General features: G+C 38.8%; 1 protein-coding gene across 3 annotated transcripts in view; it reads left to right on the top strand.

Annotated features, from left to right (window-relative positions):
• Positions 1 to 18,946, top strand: part of NME7 (NME/NM23 family member 7) — a 92,547-nt gene that overhangs the window by 15,138 nt on the left and 58,463 nt on the right. For all 3 annotated transcript variants that reach the window (XM_052794139.1, XM_052794140.1, XM_052794141.1), the window contains exons 2-6: positions 3,797 to 3,904; positions 7,389 to 7,555; positions 12,714 to 12,824; positions 16,518 to 16,568; positions 18,425 to 18,632. In XM_052794139.1, the coding sequence (XP_052650099.1) occupies positions 3,797 to 3,904; positions 7,389 to 7,555; positions 12,714 to 12,824; positions 16,518 to 16,568; positions 18,425 to 18,632 (645 nt within the window). The remainder of the gene's footprint in view (positions 1 to 3,796; positions 3,905 to 7,388; positions 7,556 to 12,713; positions 12,825 to 16,517; positions 16,569 to 18,424; positions 18,633 to 18,946) is intronic.

Genomic DNA, 18,946 nt, shown 5'->3' with positions numbered 1-18,946 from the left:
TTTTCTGAGTTATAATGTATTTATAGATTCATTTGATTTGTTATTACTTGAGCTGTTCACAGTGATGTGATTTCACTAGTGACTAACGTGTTTCAGCCATATCCTGGGGGAATAAAGTGCTGGGGCTTTCTGGTCAAGGGCTGTGAAATCTTCCCATTTCAGGACTCAATGCTGGACCAGAGCAGTGTGGTGCATTGAACACAATACCACCTGACAGGTCATCACTGGTCTCTAATCACTCTGCTCTGGAAAATTATTTTCTCTCTGAGTTTCCTCTGTTAGAAGGATGAACAGAAGCCAAGGATGAAACTTAGCATGTCTCCCATAGTACTTTCTCATCTTTGAGACTCCTTCCCACATTGCAGTCTAGGGCACACTAGTGAAAAGGTATGTAAGAAAGTTGTTTGCTGTGCCAGTTCTGTTGATTGAGCAGTAAATTGATTGAGAGTAAATGTTCAGGAAAGATAATTTCAGGGCTTGAAGACTTCAAATTTTATTGCAATCCTTACAATACATGATGGGAAGTGGACAGGTTTTTGTGGGTGGTTTTTGCCTTCAGAATCCTACTCCTGCATTAAGTAAGTAAATAAAAGCCTCATTTCTCATTTTAAAACACGTATATTGAGCTTAATGGGTACTCACTTTTAAAAACTTATTATTTTAAATTGGTTGGTGTTTTTGATGACTTGGAGTGGCAGTTTTACAGTGATGCCTGGCAATGGCTCATCAGAATATGTTCACATTACTCCGTGTCATGATTGTATTCAGGATTGTCTTCTATCTGTTTTGAGACTATTTGCATGAATCTGCAATAGTAATGTTGCAGTCCTGCTGTGGTTTACATTATACTCATTTGGCAGGATCTTCAGTTTGCTTTTAATATTGTATTTCTTCACTTTGCAGTGTGTGCCTCTGAAACAATCTACCTGTTTACAAACATAATCAATTTCCAGTTATTTGTACAGTGTTTCCCATAAGCTCTTAAGTTTTCTTCTGATATTGTTCTCTGCATTTAGAAATATCGTGATCATATTATGTCTGTGAAGCAGAGGAAATTCTAGTTATGGCCCAGAAGCTTTACAGACTTTGATTTGGTCTCTTAGAAAACTGTTAGCTCTCCATATTTTCCAGATACAAAACAATAATTGATTCAAATTTTCCTGCTTACTGGCAACATTACTTGGCATTTGGGGGTTAGCTCTGCACTGTTTTTCAAGTCTAAGTAGCATTTATTACCTTGCCTTTGCTTACAGTGCTAAAAGAAGATGATACAGAGTGGTCATTTCTGCCATTCAGCTGAATAAGAAGCAGTGGCCAGCAGAGCTTGCTGAATAACAAATATGAATAGCTCAGACATTGAGTAAGATCTTATAAAATGCATTTCAAGCGGATCTTAAAACCAAGGTTGTGTTAAAAGAAAAAAAGCAGACCAATTCCTCACCAGACAAGACACACAATGTAGTTTCTCACTGTAAACGTGAAGGTGCTGATGACTGATACTGGTGACTAAGTGAAAAATCTAATGGTGTTTTCTTTGCTTGTTCGTGTAAATACATTACTTCCCCAAGACAAGTAAGCATTTGGAAGTTTTGGGATTTTTGCTTAAATGAAAATTAGTAGCTTCTCTGCCAACTGCTACCTAGAAAATATATTTGAAAGTGATGCTGTAGTATGAAATACATAGCACGAAGTAATGCAATTATATATGTTTTCATGTTATGAGGAGGCATTGATTAAGGATGGTACATCTTTTTTTATTTCATACATCACTAGTCAACTTCTAGAGGTAGTACTCTAGAAACAGGACTGTTTTTCTTTTTAGACAACCACTTTGGTAGAGAACTGCTTCTCTGTAACATCCATCCTTGACAAGGTGATGGTCAAATTAATCAATCAAATGTTTTGTCTTGTCTTCCAGCAGTATTAGTGTGTTTAAGATGAAGGCTGAAATCAGTAATTTATTATTGTCTGTGAATGCTTATTATTGCTTACTGCCAATGACGTGCCTATATAGGAAAATTAAGGTGTGAATTTTGACATAAGAAAGAGTTTATTCTGGCTTACATGTCTCCAGAATGATGGCAGTAGCAATGAAGACACAAGCATATTCTAGAAACCCAGCTAAGTCCCTAGGGAGTTTTTGTGCTGGATGCTGCTCCTAAAACATGAGTTAAAGCATTGTCAAAGGCTGCAGTGTGTAGTGTAGAGATAACACAGAACTTAAAGTAGCTCATGTAAATAAGGCTTTCAGTGCTGTACAGACTTCTACAGTAAGAAATTAAAGCTTTGCGTCCTTCACAGAGCACTGTGCTGCCCCCACTGCGTAAGTCTTTCTGTGATACAATCGTATCTTCGTTTTGCAGTGTAGGGGTACCATAAGGGCTGACAGGAGGGTGGGGCACTTGCCATGATGCTGTTAACTGAACAGGTACAAGTATTCATCACATTGTAAAATTCTGAAATTGTTCTTCATTATCTCATTCTTTCCTGCTGCTGCTTGTGTTAGGACTTCAACCTGCAAAAGCACTTAGTCCTAAGTAAGTTTTAAGCTGAAGATGCTTAAAGAAAAAAATTCATTGACAACAAAAGCAAGATCACTGTTGTTGTTTTGGTTTTTCTTTTTTTTTTTTTCTTTTTTTTTTGTTTGGTTTGGTTTAATGGTTTTTTTAGATGTGTGTATGTCTATAGGCTTGCACTCACTAGGAAAATGATTATGATTCTTTTCCTGCTGGTGTTCCAGAATAGTCATGAAACCCCATGGGAACTCTCTGTCCTGTTGCTTATTGAGCAGTCTTTGAAACAACTGAAATGCTGCTGTTTTCTAAAATCTGAAGGACTAAAAAGGCCTACATGGCTTCAACTTGAACTCCCAGTGGTACCTAAATGTTTAAGCTGTATAAGAAGAGTAGAGATACATGTAAAGGAGTGGAAGCCTGTGACAAGACCATGCTTACCCTCAGCAGTAGCAATCAGATTTAGAGGAGGTGTGGGAAATAAAAGTTTAGAGCTCTGTCTAACAGCTATCAAATAACTGATATTGCAGCATCAGTAGCTAACAAACATATACCACTAAGAGGTGTTAGAGGTGCATGTCCACATGCATTGCATCAGCTTTGTGCTTACTTTTCTGTAGAGTGTTATCCTCTGAAGGATGAGGAGTGGAGAGAAGCTACACATGTAGCTACAGTTTTAGAATTATTGCAGTCTAGGTTTCTTGTCACACTCCTTAGGGGCAGAAAATGAGTTGTAAATGAGATTGGGCTATTTATGCTATACGTAAATTTCAGGAAGTTAAGTAGTGAATCAAACTAATGTCCTTAACTTGAATATGTTTATCTCATCATCAACAGGAGTTCAGATATGACTGCTCAGGAAGAGGAAAGTGTTTTCTTGTAGGATGTGTAGAAAATGTGTTAAGATTGTATAATTTAGTTGTGAGCAAACACATTTTTAACAAATGAAAATAAATCAAATATTTTCACAAAGTTGAGAAGTCTAACAACAACTTCTACAACAGTCCACGTTTCATGACTGATGAAACCAGAATAAGTTTTAAGATTGCCTGGAAAACTGCCACGCTGTTTCCATCATACTTAAAAGATGATAGCTAACAAGTGAAAAGATGTCACCAGCTCTGGTAAGCAGAAGATGATATGCAGAGTGTACAAGTGCATTTACTAATGATGTTTTTACTTTTCTGATAACAAATGCAAGGAATTTTTTTATTTGTGTGTTTTTACACATAAACCATGTATGCTTTCTGTAATAGTCCTTTTCCCCTCTTTTCTTTTTCAAGAGTCAAGATGACAGATTTGCTTTTACTGCTGAGTGGTATGACCCAAATGCTTCACTCTTTCGGCGTTATGAACTTCTGTATTATCCAAAAGATGGATCAGTTGAAATGGTAAGAATAAAAGAAAAAATCTGTTGTCATAAGTGTAATATCCAATTAAACAGTTTGTAGAATGGCAAGCCACTGCCTATGCCTGTTAATTTTCCAGGTAAGGAAAATGTAATTTAAGACATATCTTGCTCTGTTTCTAAAACTAAAAGAAAAGCAAAAATACAAGTTCACAGTGAAGCATGTGGAAGAGCTTCCACATTTATGTTTTGTTTGGGTTTGTTTTTTTTTTCTTAAAGCTTGCTTTGGTGTGGAGAGATGCATTTTCACAAATTTGTTTTCATTCAATGTCTTCTTGGGTTTCAGAAGTGAAACTCAGCAACACTGACCTACTGCTTGAGAAACATAAATTGAAGCTGATTCCAAACAGGGGAATAAGCTTCAGCAGGAATTCCAGAAGTCTCTGAAGAGTAAAATGTAAAGGAGTCTTATCAAAGTAGAGGAAATGGTAAATTGCTCTTAATTGGCTTTTAATGAAAGGAAGGATGTTTCAAACAGTAGAATCTAAATTTTTCCATCAGTGGTGCTTGCACAGATCTTTCTGACTTGTGGTTCATACAACTAATCCCCATTGTTTATTGATAGCAGGTTAAAACAAGCATTTTGCAGTAGGAGGCATATGTATAAAAATGTAATATGTACTGTAAAGGTAATCCTAATAAACGAACCAATACTTTATGCTTCCTTTTAGGAATAAGTGAATGTTTTGGACTAGTCTTTTCTGATTTTTAATGAGACCTAAGTGTCTGAGAATAGCCTAGATTTCGATATTCACGCTTAGTGGTTTCATTATCAAATTTTAGTTTTCCTGCTATAAATATCAAATGCAGAAATAAGAAAGCTAGTGGAATCTGCCTTTTCTTACCCAAACTACTGCTCACTGAAACCATGGTACCCACCTGTGTGAGGAGATGCACTTTGCACTTTTTACTGATAGTCTCTTTAAACAAACTCTGTCATGATGTTGTCCGTTTTAAGTTAGTTCTTTGTATGATGTCTGTGTGTGCACAGTTGTCAAAATGTGACGATTTTTATTTTTTATTTCCCAGAGACAGTTTAGCTAATCAGTCAGGAGCTGTAATAATCTTCCTACACAACCATGTGTAGGCTGGCAAAATCGTTGTTCATTTCACCTAGACGTCTCAAAACCAAGAGCTTTTAAGGTGTTCTTGAGTTTCTTAATGCATTCAGCATCAAATACCTATGGTTTGGTAGACTTTTGCATTTTGCTAGTGTGCTCTTAGGTTAAGATAGTATGGTGCGTACACAGTCATGAGTGTATATGGACTGTGTGTGATCAGGACACGAGTTAAGAAAAGCAAAAATGCATGTAACACCTCTAGAAAGAATATCTCAAAATCACTATTGGGGCTGAGTTTGTGGACAGAGATTAAATATAGAATTCTCTTCTGGATTTTTTTTTTTAATTTCTGTAGAATTTGTTGCTTCTTTCTTTATTACTGCCTAATTCTTCTGCATCTTTTGGTATCTTCCCAAGGAGATGACAGCTTGGTCTTACCTCTAATGTATTTGAGGAGAAGGGAGGTAATGGATATGAGCCAGCTTCTCCCTGCTTGTGAGAAAGATGTTTCATTCCCTTTCCCACCTCCCTGACAATAGTTCTCCTTTATCACACACCTCAGCTGAGGGTGGAGCAGAGCTGTTGAAGGCTTGTGTTATGTGAAGTCCTCAGCTCTCCTTTTCTTTCTCAGTCCTTCATGTCTTTGTTCCTGTGAAGAAAAATGACAGCGGGAATAATGAGACAAGTTTCCAGCCTGCTTTGCAGCTGGAAGAAGACAACATAGGTTTTTGTCCAAGGACAGCAAGCAGCTCTTATGATCAGACTGGATCTCTTGACAAAGAGATGCCCATTCTCTGAATTTTCCATAGTTAATAACTCTCATGGGGAATTCTTAAAGCCTGAACAACTTTTCTTTCTACAGGAGATTTCCTAAAAAGAGAGAATAAATCTTTAAATAGGACAGATTCTTAGCAGAGAACTATTTTGTTTTGGGTAATTTACTTCTACTTGTACATGGGCAGGAGGGGAACAGTCCAAACAGTCTTACATTTCTTCTGCTGTGGCTTATCATTCACTTTATAAAAAGGTCTTTTAAACAGATCCAAAATTCCATTCTAAACAAGAATTCTTTAACACAGGTAGATGCCTACCCCCCACCTTTATCTTCTGCTTGAGAAGAGAGAAACAGCTTGGGGTGCCTTTCTAGCAACTGCTAGTGAAATAACCAAGGAAATGTTCAGATTTTTCATCAAGATATTGAAGAATTTGAATATGGTCAAGACAGTTAATACGCTTCCTGGCAAAGTCCAGGAAAAAAACAAATAGCTGAATTCAAGTGATTTTTTTTTTTTTTTCAGCATGTCGTCATTTCATTCCCTACCGCACTTGAATAGAGGACACTTAGTAGGAGCACATATGAGGGGCTAAAGACATTTCAGCGTGGAAGGATTCTTCCTTATAATATTGCCTCAGCAGAAGGAAGTATCAAAATAGTTTATATTCTCTGATCTGCAAAGTTTTGGCTATTCTGGAAAAACTTACAATTCTTCTAGGCTTCTAACAGAAGAGAATTTCAGAACATGGAGGAGTATGTAATTTTGCTCTTAATTCCCCCCCCCCCCCCCCAAATTTGTGGGAATGATGTTCTTTCTTTTAATGCTATTCTAGTCTATATACCATTGCAATGAGGACAGTACATGTAATTCAAGACAGAGAAGGGGAAGTTTGGCCTGAGGAGGACAAAACTCTTCCTTTCATAGGATTCCATTTCCCCAGGAAACTGAAGGCATCTATAATATCTACATGCAGTGAAGAAATGGTTCAGCAGGTTGCCTTTTGTGCTTTGCCAGCCCACCCAGAAAACTACACATTAACATCTTGCTTCTTGCTTGGAATGATGATATATAGCTGAATTTTCTTGACAGGCTTTTGAGCTTGCAGCTCTAGGCAGTGAGAACGTCTCAACCTAGTGTTGCAATCATCCATCCGTCCCTAATTCTGAGTCTTATGCAGTCAAATAAAGCGTAGTATCACTGGAACGATGCCCTGAAGAGGAGACCTGCCACAGTGTGTATCTTGATCATTCCTGGTGCGAGCCATTGGTCTGTGAAACAGCATAGATCTGCTGGGGGGAACTCTCAGTGAGACTGGGCAGAGGTATCCACTAGGCACCTGAACCATTTCTCACAGCTTGAATTAGCACAAGCAAATGATAAAATAAAAAATGCGAAGATAGCTGTCAGCCTGAGACTATTTAAATGAAATAAATTTATAATTGTGGTTTAGTCGTCTAAGCTCTCCTGGTACACTTGTAAGTTCAAAAGGTTAGGAATTAAATCAATTTAGTGATCAGATTCAATCCCACAGTACTATGGAAATTTCTGAAGGTGGAGTAAAAATTATATTGAGTTTGCCCACGGCTTAAATCTCTTGCTATGGTAGATTTTAATCTTCTTTTCTCTGCAGTATGATGTGAAGAACCGTCGCACCTTTCTGAAGCGCACCAAGTATGAGAGCTTACACCTTGAGGATTTATTTGTGGGCAACAAAATTACTGTTTTTTCCCGTCATCTATCCTTAGTGGACTATGGGGATCAATATACAGCCCGCAAGCTGGGGAGCCGCAAAGAGAGGTAAGAAATCACATTTTTTGAAATCTTCCTCTGTGGTTGGGGTTTCAAAGTAATTGTTCTTTGCTGGAAATGAGGCAATTTTTCTGCTCTTATGGGGAGAGGAAGAGATAGCTGCAAACTTGCATGCAGTTTGAAGTGATCTGGCTTACTGATAGCTGGAGAGAAGCGAAGTGGCCCTGCTTGTGGCCAAACCCATTGCTACCCGATAAATCTTCAAGGCCAGCTTCTCCATGGTGTCAGCTGCTGCCTCCTCTAGGTCTCTTGGGAGAGAAGAGGGGGAGGAGGAAAACAGGGGGTCCTGTTCAGCTTTGTTACTCCCCCAGGGCAGGCAGCAGTAGGATTCTTGTGATATATGGATTCTCTTGGGGCAGAATTGATATGGTAACCCTGATGTGTGCTGGGCTCAAAAGGCCTGGATCTTGCAAAACTAGTACCTGTCTCTCTGCGATCTGTGCAGAAGCCTAGTGCCTTACCAATCAGATCTACGCTGTGTTAGTAGTAGTAACTGAAAACAGTAGGAACAGGAGTGAGAGAGGCCCATTCCCATTCTCCATTGTTTTTCTCACTTTGGAGGATTTTTTCTGTGAATTTTTTCAGCACCTCCTGAACTCTGTGTGCATGAGGACAGGAAGTATAAAGTAAGAATGTCAATAAAACCTATAGGCTTGTTTGTTAAGACAAATTTCTTTTATAATGGATAAGACTCATAATCTCTTTTTGGTTGAAAGACTTGCTTTGCAAAAGACTTTAAGAGCCCATCCAAGAACAAAAATATTAGGAGAGACTTAAAATGACAGATTACTTTACAAGGAATTTAAATCTGGTTTGACTGCAGTGCAGGTAATCTCTGAATTTGCAAATTAATAAATTTTGATAATTTGCTCCAGCTTTTTTTGAAGAGAACACAGAATATTTTCTTAGGCATGATGTTCCAGTAAGCCCTATTCATCTACTTTAATGCTCCCTCCCACTAACTGGGCTTATTTTGAACTCTTTTTGGAGAGTTGTACATAACCAGACATACAGGAAGAGTTGCAAGTTTTAACACACATCTTTGTCTTAACCTCACAAAAATATTGCCATGGAAATGACTGCCATGATATCCTTCCAGAAGGAGTTCTCCAGGTACTTTTTCTCCAAGCTGGGATTGGGAATGGTGGAAGAGTAGCAAAGGAGGTGGAGAACACCAGAGGACAGCTTCTGTATATGTGGCTACTCTCTCTGTTCCTCAGTGGAACCTTGGGTAGATTACATCTGTCCTGTTTATGGTTTTTATATCAGTGTAACTTTTTATAGTTGTGTATTTCCTGCTCTGCCTAAACTAGCATAAGCCCTGGTGCTGATGCAGTTATATCAAGAAAAGGCAGCTTGTGATAAAATGACATTTTCTTCTTCTTATAAGGATAGTTGCCATCTATACAGCAACACTATAGTTGTGTCAATGAAGTGGTCCTGGGAGGGGGTGAATTTTTGTACTGCTCTACAAAAGGAAGGAAGGGAATTTATGACATGTCAGCTGTTTGGAAAACATTTTAGGAATGTTGGCTGAAAGATAACATAGCTAGGCAAGTGGTGGTACATATTCAGAATAGCCCAAAGGAACATAGTGAAAGGTGTCTTAAATAGGCAAGGGATCCTCAAAATCCAGTTTCTTCACAGAAGCTTTCACTAGGTAAACAGGGTCATATTAAAACAGTCCTTGGGCAAAACAGTTGCATATGAGGTATTTGTCTTTTTGGCCTGTTCCTAGCAGGTTTTACAGCAGCTATTAGTTAGATAGATATAGTAAGATTTCTGCAATATGCGATAACTCCTAAAATAATCTGTAGTTGGAATTCTATTAATATTGAGGATGTTGTATGAGGCAGAATGTTTCCCCATCTTTTTCTTGCCTTTGTGCTCTGCGGGACTATCAGCTGTTCAGTTTGACTTTGGAAATATGTTCTTTGGTCACTGAATATGTATGCAGACAGGCTCAGCAAAGGCCATTGAGGGTCACTGAGGAATGTATATAAAAAAAACCTTGTATGTTTTGATTTAGGGACATATGTTTTTGTCAGTAAAGCAAGTGAACGTGACCCCAGGTACATGAGGTACAAAACAGATGTGTAAAAAGAGGCTGGATTTGCACATGCCCTTCCTAGTATTAGGCTAAAATTAAGACAGTTCTATGGAGTTTCAATTTCTACACTTACTTTGCTTAAGTCTTGGGTCAATTTTTAAATACAGCCATATTTGAGTGTTCTTCCCTGCTCCCCTCCCAGTGTATCATAAGGAAATCATCACAAACAGTGACTAAAATGGGTAAGTAAGCATGTGCTTACTTAGGGTGTACCACGTAAGGAATCACTGGCATGGACAGGAATTTCTGTTTCTGTTGTCTTTCACTTGTGATCCTGGGTGGTTGTAACCTGAGGTAAAATCTATCTGACTAGTGTGTCCTGTCTAAGTAGACTATACTTAGAGTCAGTTAATATCATTGGTTTTGAAAATGGTGTTAGAAAGCTTGTGTCTCAACCAGAAGTATCTGAATTCTTTTTTGATTGGGATATGTTATTCTTACGCTTCTAGTCATTGACATAATCAGTGTTTCTTCCTCTACAAGACATAAGCTATTGTACATGCAAGAGTCCTATTATTAGAAATAAGTAGATCTCAAAAGCATAGCCACAGCATGCTTTGTGCACTGTTCCTTTGATCAGTTCTCATCTTCTGTTGTTTCAGTACTTATTGCGGTACTGTCGTACAGTCCCCCTGAAAATGTAAGCAAATGAGCTTAATTTTCATTCTTTCTCCTTTGTTCCTAGACATAAAGCTGTTTCAAAATGTACTTTGCAGACTGCATCATGTCAAACCACAAGAAACTTATTCCTAATTAAAACTAAAAATAGGGCATGGATCAAAATCCAATCTCAGAAACAGTCTTCAGCTTCCTGAATTATACTTTTCTTATCCTGCATACCTCTGAGAAGCTCACACTGAAATGTTAAAGTGTTAGAGAAGAGATGTTATAAGTGTTGCTCATTGCAGTTTGTATAATGTCTTCTGGGTAAATTGCTTCATAATGCAATATTTCATTACATATTAATAGGAATTACAGTTTTACTAGAACGCTTGAAATTAGGAAAGTAAGGGACATTTCTAGCATTAGCAGTCTGACTCAAATAGCCTGTGAAATAACATAGATTCAAAAAAGTATTCCTCAAGGAAATGCAAATGGCACTGGAGATCTCATTCCAGTGGTTTGATCCTTACTTTTCATGGTAGGTGACAGAGTTGAGAACCTCTTATGCCAGGATGCAGGTCATGCATTCTGTGACCAGGTGGGTACATGTCATCAGTCAAGCACACAGCTCCTCCCCCTCATGTGGTGCACCCTGTCATATGATAAATAATATCACAAAATGAGGTGGAGCTGTGAAATCCTTGGGGAAGAGGGGAGCAGGCTACAGGCTGTAGGCTGCATGGAGTATGCTGGCAAACTGTGTTGAATGTTGGCCAGAGGTCAGCCTTTCCTGATCTGAAGATAGGGCTAAGCCAACTTTAGTTTGCACTGCAATGGACTGAAGCATGGGCTTGGCTGACTACTCTCATGCAGTTTCTGGCTACACCCTTAGACCATCAGTCTTTTTGTGTCATATTTCCCAACGGATCTGGGCCTAAGCTGGTCTGTGTATGTGAGCTTCCTGATGCTTGAGGAAATCTCTGTTTGTTTCTGAGATCTGAAGGTCATCTATGTCTCTCTCTTAGTTTCAAGTGAAATGTAAAGAGGAAGATTTGAACATATGTCACATTTCCTGTCCTAACACCTCCCTTCCTTTAGATTTGCTGTGAAATAGATAGTCTCTCTGTTCCCGAAAGACAGTCTGTCTGTCAATGTGGGGTCACTTAAGGTTCAAAGTAAATGTAGTGGAAGTTCATCCATCTCCTGTAACCTTAGCATATTTGCCCTGGCTAGAATATATTGCTGCTAACCCAAAGGCTGCTTTCCATGCTATGCTGGTATATAAAATGAGAAATTTCCAATTATTTACCTTTCATTTAGGGAAGTACTGCAGTAAAAAATTCTATCTTGGGTAGCCTTCATTATTGTAAAAGATGGAAAGACCTCTTTAGGATTGTCAGAGACATGGAGTTTCTGAGATACAGGGTTGAATAAATCTGTTGATTTGTAAGCTGAGCACATTTGAGGCTGACTCACCACAAGATGAATGCAAATAGAAAATGCCATTTTGCAGACCTTCTTTTTGTGCTTGTTATTTTTGATTAATAACATGTTTAGTGCTATGGTGTAGTTGGTGCTATGTAAAGTGCACTAATAAAACAGTCCTGGCGTTGGGGATGTACAGTATAAAAAGATAATTATCAAGAAGACAGGATGTACGTGGAAACAAAGATGTGGGGGAGAGTGTAGAGATTTTTTGATTGGTCTCCCTTACAATATAGCTGTCAGTCAGTATAAGAGATGTAATACCTCCTCTGCCAACCTTTTATTGTGTCTGTTAACAGTGTCAGCTATTTGGCATGCAAATTGTATACCATGAAATGTTTGTACTGTACCAAACACAATAGGACCTTCTCACTAAGGCCTCCAAATATTTTAAAAGTAATAATAAAACAATCACTTCACTTTGAGTTTTATGGAAGAAGCACATGTTCAAGTAATATTTTTAAATAGGGATTTTTAACAGCTTAGTTTTTGTGTATATAATGATTAACATTAGGAAAAAAGGGAGCTGAGCAAGCATAGGGAGACATGAACCAATCAATTGTGTTCTAACCTAGAGCCATGAGTGAGGAGCTATAGAGATACACACTAGCTAAGGAAGAAGTGGTCAAATTGTTTGCTCTGAGAGTGAAGGGAGAAGCCAGTAAATACTGACCGCTGGTGGAACACTGTGGGCTGACTTGGGTTAGAAAGCAGAGGAAATTATAATGTGCAACGCTAGTTCTTATCAGAATAATGTCTTGCGCAGGCATTCAAGAACAGCGTGGAAATTGATGAGACACTGGGACTAGGATATTTGACTGTGGCAGAATTTCTCTCTTTGATGTGATGTTTTTTTGTGTGAATATAAACGCAACATGCACACCAAATCCTTTAAGGAAAGTAGTGTTGGCTGTATCTCTCTACCTTTTTTTTTTTTTCCCTCCCCAGAACGCTGGCTTTGATTAAACCTGATGCAATGCCCAAGATTGGAGAATTAATTGATATCATTATTAATGCAGGATTTACAGTAACTAAGGCCAAAATGATGGTGCTTTCAAGGTAAGGAATTTTTAAGGTTAGCTTTATTGTATGTAAATATTATTTTTGCAGTTAAGAACGTTCTCTGAAGCTATCCTGTGTTGTTCCACACATCAAATCCATTCCAGTGAGTAATAGAGGGAAAACTCATCAGTTTCATAATCATGTAAGTTTCTGAAAGCATGTAGAGAATTAAGCGAAGTATTAAAAAGTTCTGTGCAAATGAGTATGGGTGATTAAATATGTAATGTCTCTGTATGAATCCAAGGTGACTACCGTAGCTTTAGCAATTCAGCAGTGTTTACTGCTGACATGTCTGTATGTCCTTGCCTCATGGCTTCCTGATACAAACCATATTGCTGACTATAACAGCGTTGTCTTTGAAGTAGTTGGTTTGTTCACTCTTGCTAAATCCATTATCTTAATTTGTGCTCTCAGAGCCCAAACTTGTTTGCTTTTTAATGACTGGAAGTCCCAGGCAAAGCAAGTGGTCTTCTGATGCTGTTGCAGAGTTGGACACATTTTACTCATGTATCTTCCTAATCCCCCCCAACTGTCACTGTTCTCCACTTATCTCATTGAGCCACAAGATTTTAAAAACAGGCATGCTGCAGAGGAAAGAAAACATAATTTACCCTAGAAGACTTCCCCAAAGTTACTGCACTATTTCTCTGATGCTGCTTTGCCAAACCTGTTCATATACAATGTGTCTTTGAAAAGAAAAGCTAACTGTCTTAAGTAATACAATTTTCATGTGTTCTTATGGTTTCTGTGTGAGGTCAGGAGCCATTTTCCCCACCTCAAAACCTTCTTGGCTTTCTGAAATATGGACAAAACAACTATGTGACTTCCTCCTCTTGTCTCTGCATTCACCTGTTGCAATGTTAGATGATACTGGTCCCAGATCCTCCCTCAAACAACTCCAGTTCGTGAGTTCAATCAGGTTTCTAATGCTGATTTACAATTCACAATGTCTTTCAAGCCAGCTTTTTTTGGCTTGCTCTCCTGCAGTCTGAGAGATTTGATCCTGTAATGTTGTGTTCAGTGGTTCTCTATTTCAGTGTCTGTCTGAGAACTTGAAGAACTGTTGAGCCAAGTCACGTGCTTTAGAGTTGACTCACACTGAAGGGAAGAAACTTTGAGACTTGAACTTTTATTGCCTATTGCAATATGAAGATTTCTGCTTGTCTTGTATAATTGAAAATAATTATTAATAAGCACAAGATTGGGCTGTGATACTGGATATATTTAAAACAATGTCTTGAGTATTTGTGGTTGCTCTGCATGCTATATACACTGTTTCTTGGGACCGTGCCATTTTAAAAAGATAGAACTATGGCTTTGCCAAAGTCTTCTACCCTTAGACGTCTGCAGGCATGCTTGTTCAAACCAGCATCATCATCTACTGCTTTCTTTAAAGGGATTATTACTGACATTTGTCTGGCAATCACTGTTAAGTAGATTCATGCCTTCTGTAAAAATTGTAGCCAAGATATCAAAGCAGGTGCCTGCCCTCACTTTCATAGGTCAGCTCTCTAGTCTCTTCATTTACTCATATGTCAGTTCAGTCTATTATTCCCAGATGAACACTGTTTTCCGTTCTTTAATGAGAGAGATGAAATGAAAAAGGAACTAAGTTACACAGCACAACTGCAGTTTTATATTTATTGCAAAAGGAATTCTTAACGGAGTAGTAGAGCTCAATTTGTTTCAGAAATATATCCCTCAAATATTTCTTCATGTTCAGAAATGATAACACTTAATCTGTTTGCATACCTTTTTCATATTTGCTTTCCAAAATTATTTGGTGAATCAGTTTCAGAAGAGGGTTTTCTGGTGAAATAGTGAATTGTAAGCAAAAACTTTAGGCTATTTGCAGAGTGTAGGCTTGAAGCTTGAGATTGCAAGAGTTCCAGTGACTAGCATAGTTTTTAAATCATGTTTCTGCCTTAAGAAATGGAAAGAAAGCATATTAGCGACATGGTCAATGAACATCTTTTGAATTTTGAATGGCTTATATTTACACTGAACTGAAAGCAACAAACCAGGAATTATTCAGTTCCAATGAGCAAGTGGTCATTTTGATAAAAAAACTGGAGAAAGCTCTGACTGTTCAAATATTTGTGAAGGTTAGGAAAATTAAATTCTTCTTATGTTTTTCCTGAGGTTATTTCTTTCCTTTGCGAATACTGGGCTTAAGTCTGGACTGCAAATGGGAGAGAGATGTGAAAAGTTCCATTGCAGATGACAGAACCATGCCTTTGTTCATACTTGGAATCTGTTATTTGAAAAACATGCAGGTAGTTTCTTTCCGTAAAGAGAGCTGCTCAAGTGAGCAAAATCATGGACACCAGGAAAAAATCGGAAGACTGTTTCTGCAGGTAAAAATAATTTTCCAATTTTTTAGTCTCCCTGCAGCTCTGCTTCAGTTTTGAACTTTGTACCAGGCTAGGGGTGAGCAATATTCCTTCCTTTCACCTGTCAATCCTGCTGAAGAACTTGTCCTTCTCTACAAATTCCAGCTTCAGAAGGCAGTACACACCACAATTTGGAGCAAGCCAAGACCAAGCCTGCACTTCTGAAAGGGAATTTTGAAGCTGCAAAATAACTTGAACACCTCCATGGATTTTTCTAGCTGTTGCCATGCAGAAAAAGCAGTGCAGAAAGCAAGAGTTAAATATGAGAAGCAGCTGGAGAAAAAGCAGGGAAGAGAGTAGTTTGGTTAGCTGCAAGGGGGTGGTGGGGTGAAAAGCCACAGGGTGGAATGCCCACTGCTGGATGGATGGTGGGTCTGCACCATGGTCCCTGAAACTTGTGTGGTTGGGTAGCTGAGCCCAGCGCTGCTAGCGGTGTGGCTGTGGCAATGCAGAGCTTGGAGAGGACCACCGCCCTGTCTGAAAAGAGTACCTTTTTGCTTCCAGTACCTGACTAAAGGCTAAGTAACAGCTGTGGCACAGACATACTGTGTATGCCTGGTGGCCTTTATTTGCCTGGCAATGTAAGGAGCCCCCTTCATTACAGAAACTCCATTACTTTGGGAGAAAGCAGTGTGTAGTAACTGCTGTGTTCCCCAAGGGGAAGTGCAAGACCAAATTGAGTTTTCAAGTGGGAAAGTGTGGGAGAAAGCAAATTTAATCTGGAGGGCATTGTGCTGCCTATGTGACTTGTAACATTTGAGGATACTGAATAGAAACCAGGTTACGCAATATTCTGTTGTGCACCAGTGTAACCAAACACTAGCCTTGATAAGGAAATAAGTTCCAGTGAAGCAGGTAGATTGTTTATGCTTTAAAACCTAACTTCATTAACCAACATACACACTCAAACTGAGATGAAGGATGAAAACAACATAACAGCAAATGGCTTGGCAAGAAGGTGACTGTGCTACATTTATTTCTTAACCTGAGAATGTGGGGACCATCAGTGACCCTGAAAGTCCACGCTACAGGCTTCAGTCATTACTTCCTTCCCACAGCAGGAGCATAAGGAGGAGTCAGCTACAAGCTATACCTGTAGCCACACAAAATATGAAAGAAAGTTAAATGTAGTTTCTGTTATTGGACGTGAACACCCCACAATCTGTCCAGCTTGGGAAAACATTACCTGTAGAAACATGTTGATGAATAAGTTTGTGGTTTTCAGAGGGTTTTATATGTGTGTGTGTGTATGTATCTATATCTATACTTCTATATCTATGTCTTTTTACTCTTCCAGAAAAGAAGCAGCTGATTTCTACGTAGACCATCAGTCAAAACCTTTTTATAAGTAGGTATATCAATTTCAGCTTGATATGTATTAAGCTTATTTATTGAATGCACAGGATTCATTTGCTGTATTTGGTACTGCAGAGCCATGGGAAAATCAGAACTTGTCTTAGTTGAGTGGAGCCCTTTGCAAAGTATTGCACCCTGTTCATCTTCCTCCAGGGATAGATCCTTATTTCAGCTATTCAGGGTTTTCCCTTTGCAAAGTATGCACCCTGTTCATCTTCCTCCAGGGACAGATCCTTATTTCAGCTATTCAGGGTTTTAACTGACACCCTTTACAGTCTGATGATATCAGGGGAATGTCTTTGGTCTCAGAAGTGAAAACGCTCCTAGCAAGGCGAAACTTCAAGCCGAGGGAAGGAGCATCTTCAGGACCAGGGTGGAGCTTGCAGGTAATGAGAACTAGGGGGGAACACTTAGCTGTGAGAATTTATTTGGTAGCAAGTACCCCAAATCATAAGTAACTGAAAGGATAGTGCATGGTGCAGTTGTTTACTGTACTGCTACCCTTGGACAAAACATCAAACTTCCATGATGCTTCACCTAACATGAAAAACCTTAGTCTTTCCATAACTGACCAGATTGATGCTTATGATCCCAAGATTGTAAGTCTAGTGAATAGTAGTGAAAAATAGCAATTCTCCTTGTTTGGAAAAGAATGTTTTTCGTATTAAAGAATTTAATTTAAAAAAATTATCTAATATTCAGGATTAGTCTGCACAGTAAGCAGTGTTGTAGAAATTGCTTTTTTCTTGGGTGTATGTAAGCCATTTAACTGTATCCTAGACAAGCAGTCTCTGACCAACAGAACCTGAGTTCCAATAGCTTTTCCCTATGTAGTTTCTTTATGTTTATGTAACTTTTCATAGTTTCAATATCGTTCCTTTAGCAAAGAACTAGTAGGATTTCTTTTCTCTCCTTGCCCGCTGGTCATTGCATAAATGATCATTAGGAGGAGGATGGTTGGAGAAGCATACACATCCATAATTATAATTGTGTAAAGCTCGTTTTTTAAGAAAGTAGTACAAAAAGCATTGAGTCAACTTTTTCCTTTGTTGGTTCTGTCCAGACTACACAGTGAAAAGGCAGGCTTGTTGGTATGCATGTTTTGTAAAGAAAGAGAATTATAGTTACAGTGTTTTGTTTAGTTTTTAAATAGAACGTTTGGGTTTCCAGTTTTGGGTGGTTGTTTTCTGTGTAAGTGAGGTGGTCAGGACAGGAGGCAGGCTGCTCCTGACAACCTCATCTCCTTACTCAGATTCATCCCATTAAAATCAGTTGACTTCTGCTTATGCCGGGATATGGTATCTCACTGTGTGGTTAAGTCCCCTCTCCCCCGCAAACTTTCTAATCTTGCTTCTCCCTTCTTTCCCACTTTGGATTTTGGCTGGGCAAAATCCACAGGAGAGATCCACGGGGCACTGGAGCAATCCGTCCTGACAGCAGTGCTGAAGTTGTGTCAGTGGGGAACACAGACAGGTCATGTGTGAGAATCCTGAAATCCTGCTGTGCAGAAGACATGCTTAGGAATCGTTCCTGTCAAACAAATGGTTAGCAGGGTCTCTTTCACTCTTGCCAGTACTGATCTTTTAAAAATTCTTTTGAAATCTAACATACTACACAGTAGCTTGACTAAGTTTGTATTATCTGGTTCTTTTTCTACAACAGTAATAAGAAGGGAATGTCTGCACATGACCTAGTCCAGCCTCCTCCTCAAAGCAGAGCCAACTTCAAAGTTAGATCAGGTTGCTCAAGGCCTTGCCGAGTTGAGTTCTGAGCATCTCCACTGGATCATATGGGTTTTTTGGTTTTAATTTGTAGTGTGGATCACCATGTGCTGTTTCCATTTTGCAGTGAGCTTCTCCAGTTTATAACGAGTGGTCCCATTGTTGCTATGGAAATCTTAGGAGATGATGCAGTTTGTAAATGGAAAACGTTACTGGGGCCAGCAAACTCTGCAGTGGCTCAGACTGATGCACCAGACAGCATTAGAGTGAACTTTGGACACGATGGCCTAAGAAATGCAGCTCATGGCCCAGATTCGGTTGCTTCAGCTGCTCAAGTAAGTTTTTGACTGTTTGTTGACTGAGGTTTATTTTTACTTTATCTGGTAACAGCTGGGTCAGGAATTCCTCATTTTTTTCCCCACTTGAGTTCAGAACTAGTTTAGATTTTCTTCATGGATCCTTTTCAGCATGGAAAAATACACTGTCTGAAAACAGAAATCTTGTTTATCTCCGTCACAAAGGGGAACCTTGGGCACTTTGATCAGGAGAGCATGCCTGGTCATTTTTAATGTCTTCTGTACATTACAAACATTGAGTTAATTGCATAGTCTGCGTAATCTACCTTTAGCCTACCAATGTTTGTCATAAA

This window comes from Harpia harpyja, chromosome 8, assembly GCF_026419915.1.
Source record: "Harpia harpyja isolate bHarHar1 chromosome 8, bHarHar1 primary haplotype, whole genome shotgun sequence".
NCBI classification, from domain to species: Eukaryota; Metazoa; Chordata; class Aves; order Accipitriformes; family Accipitridae; genus Harpia; species Harpia harpyja.
The sequence above is the reverse complement of the archived record's forward strand: the minus strand, read 5'-3'. Positions and strand labels throughout refer to the sequence as shown.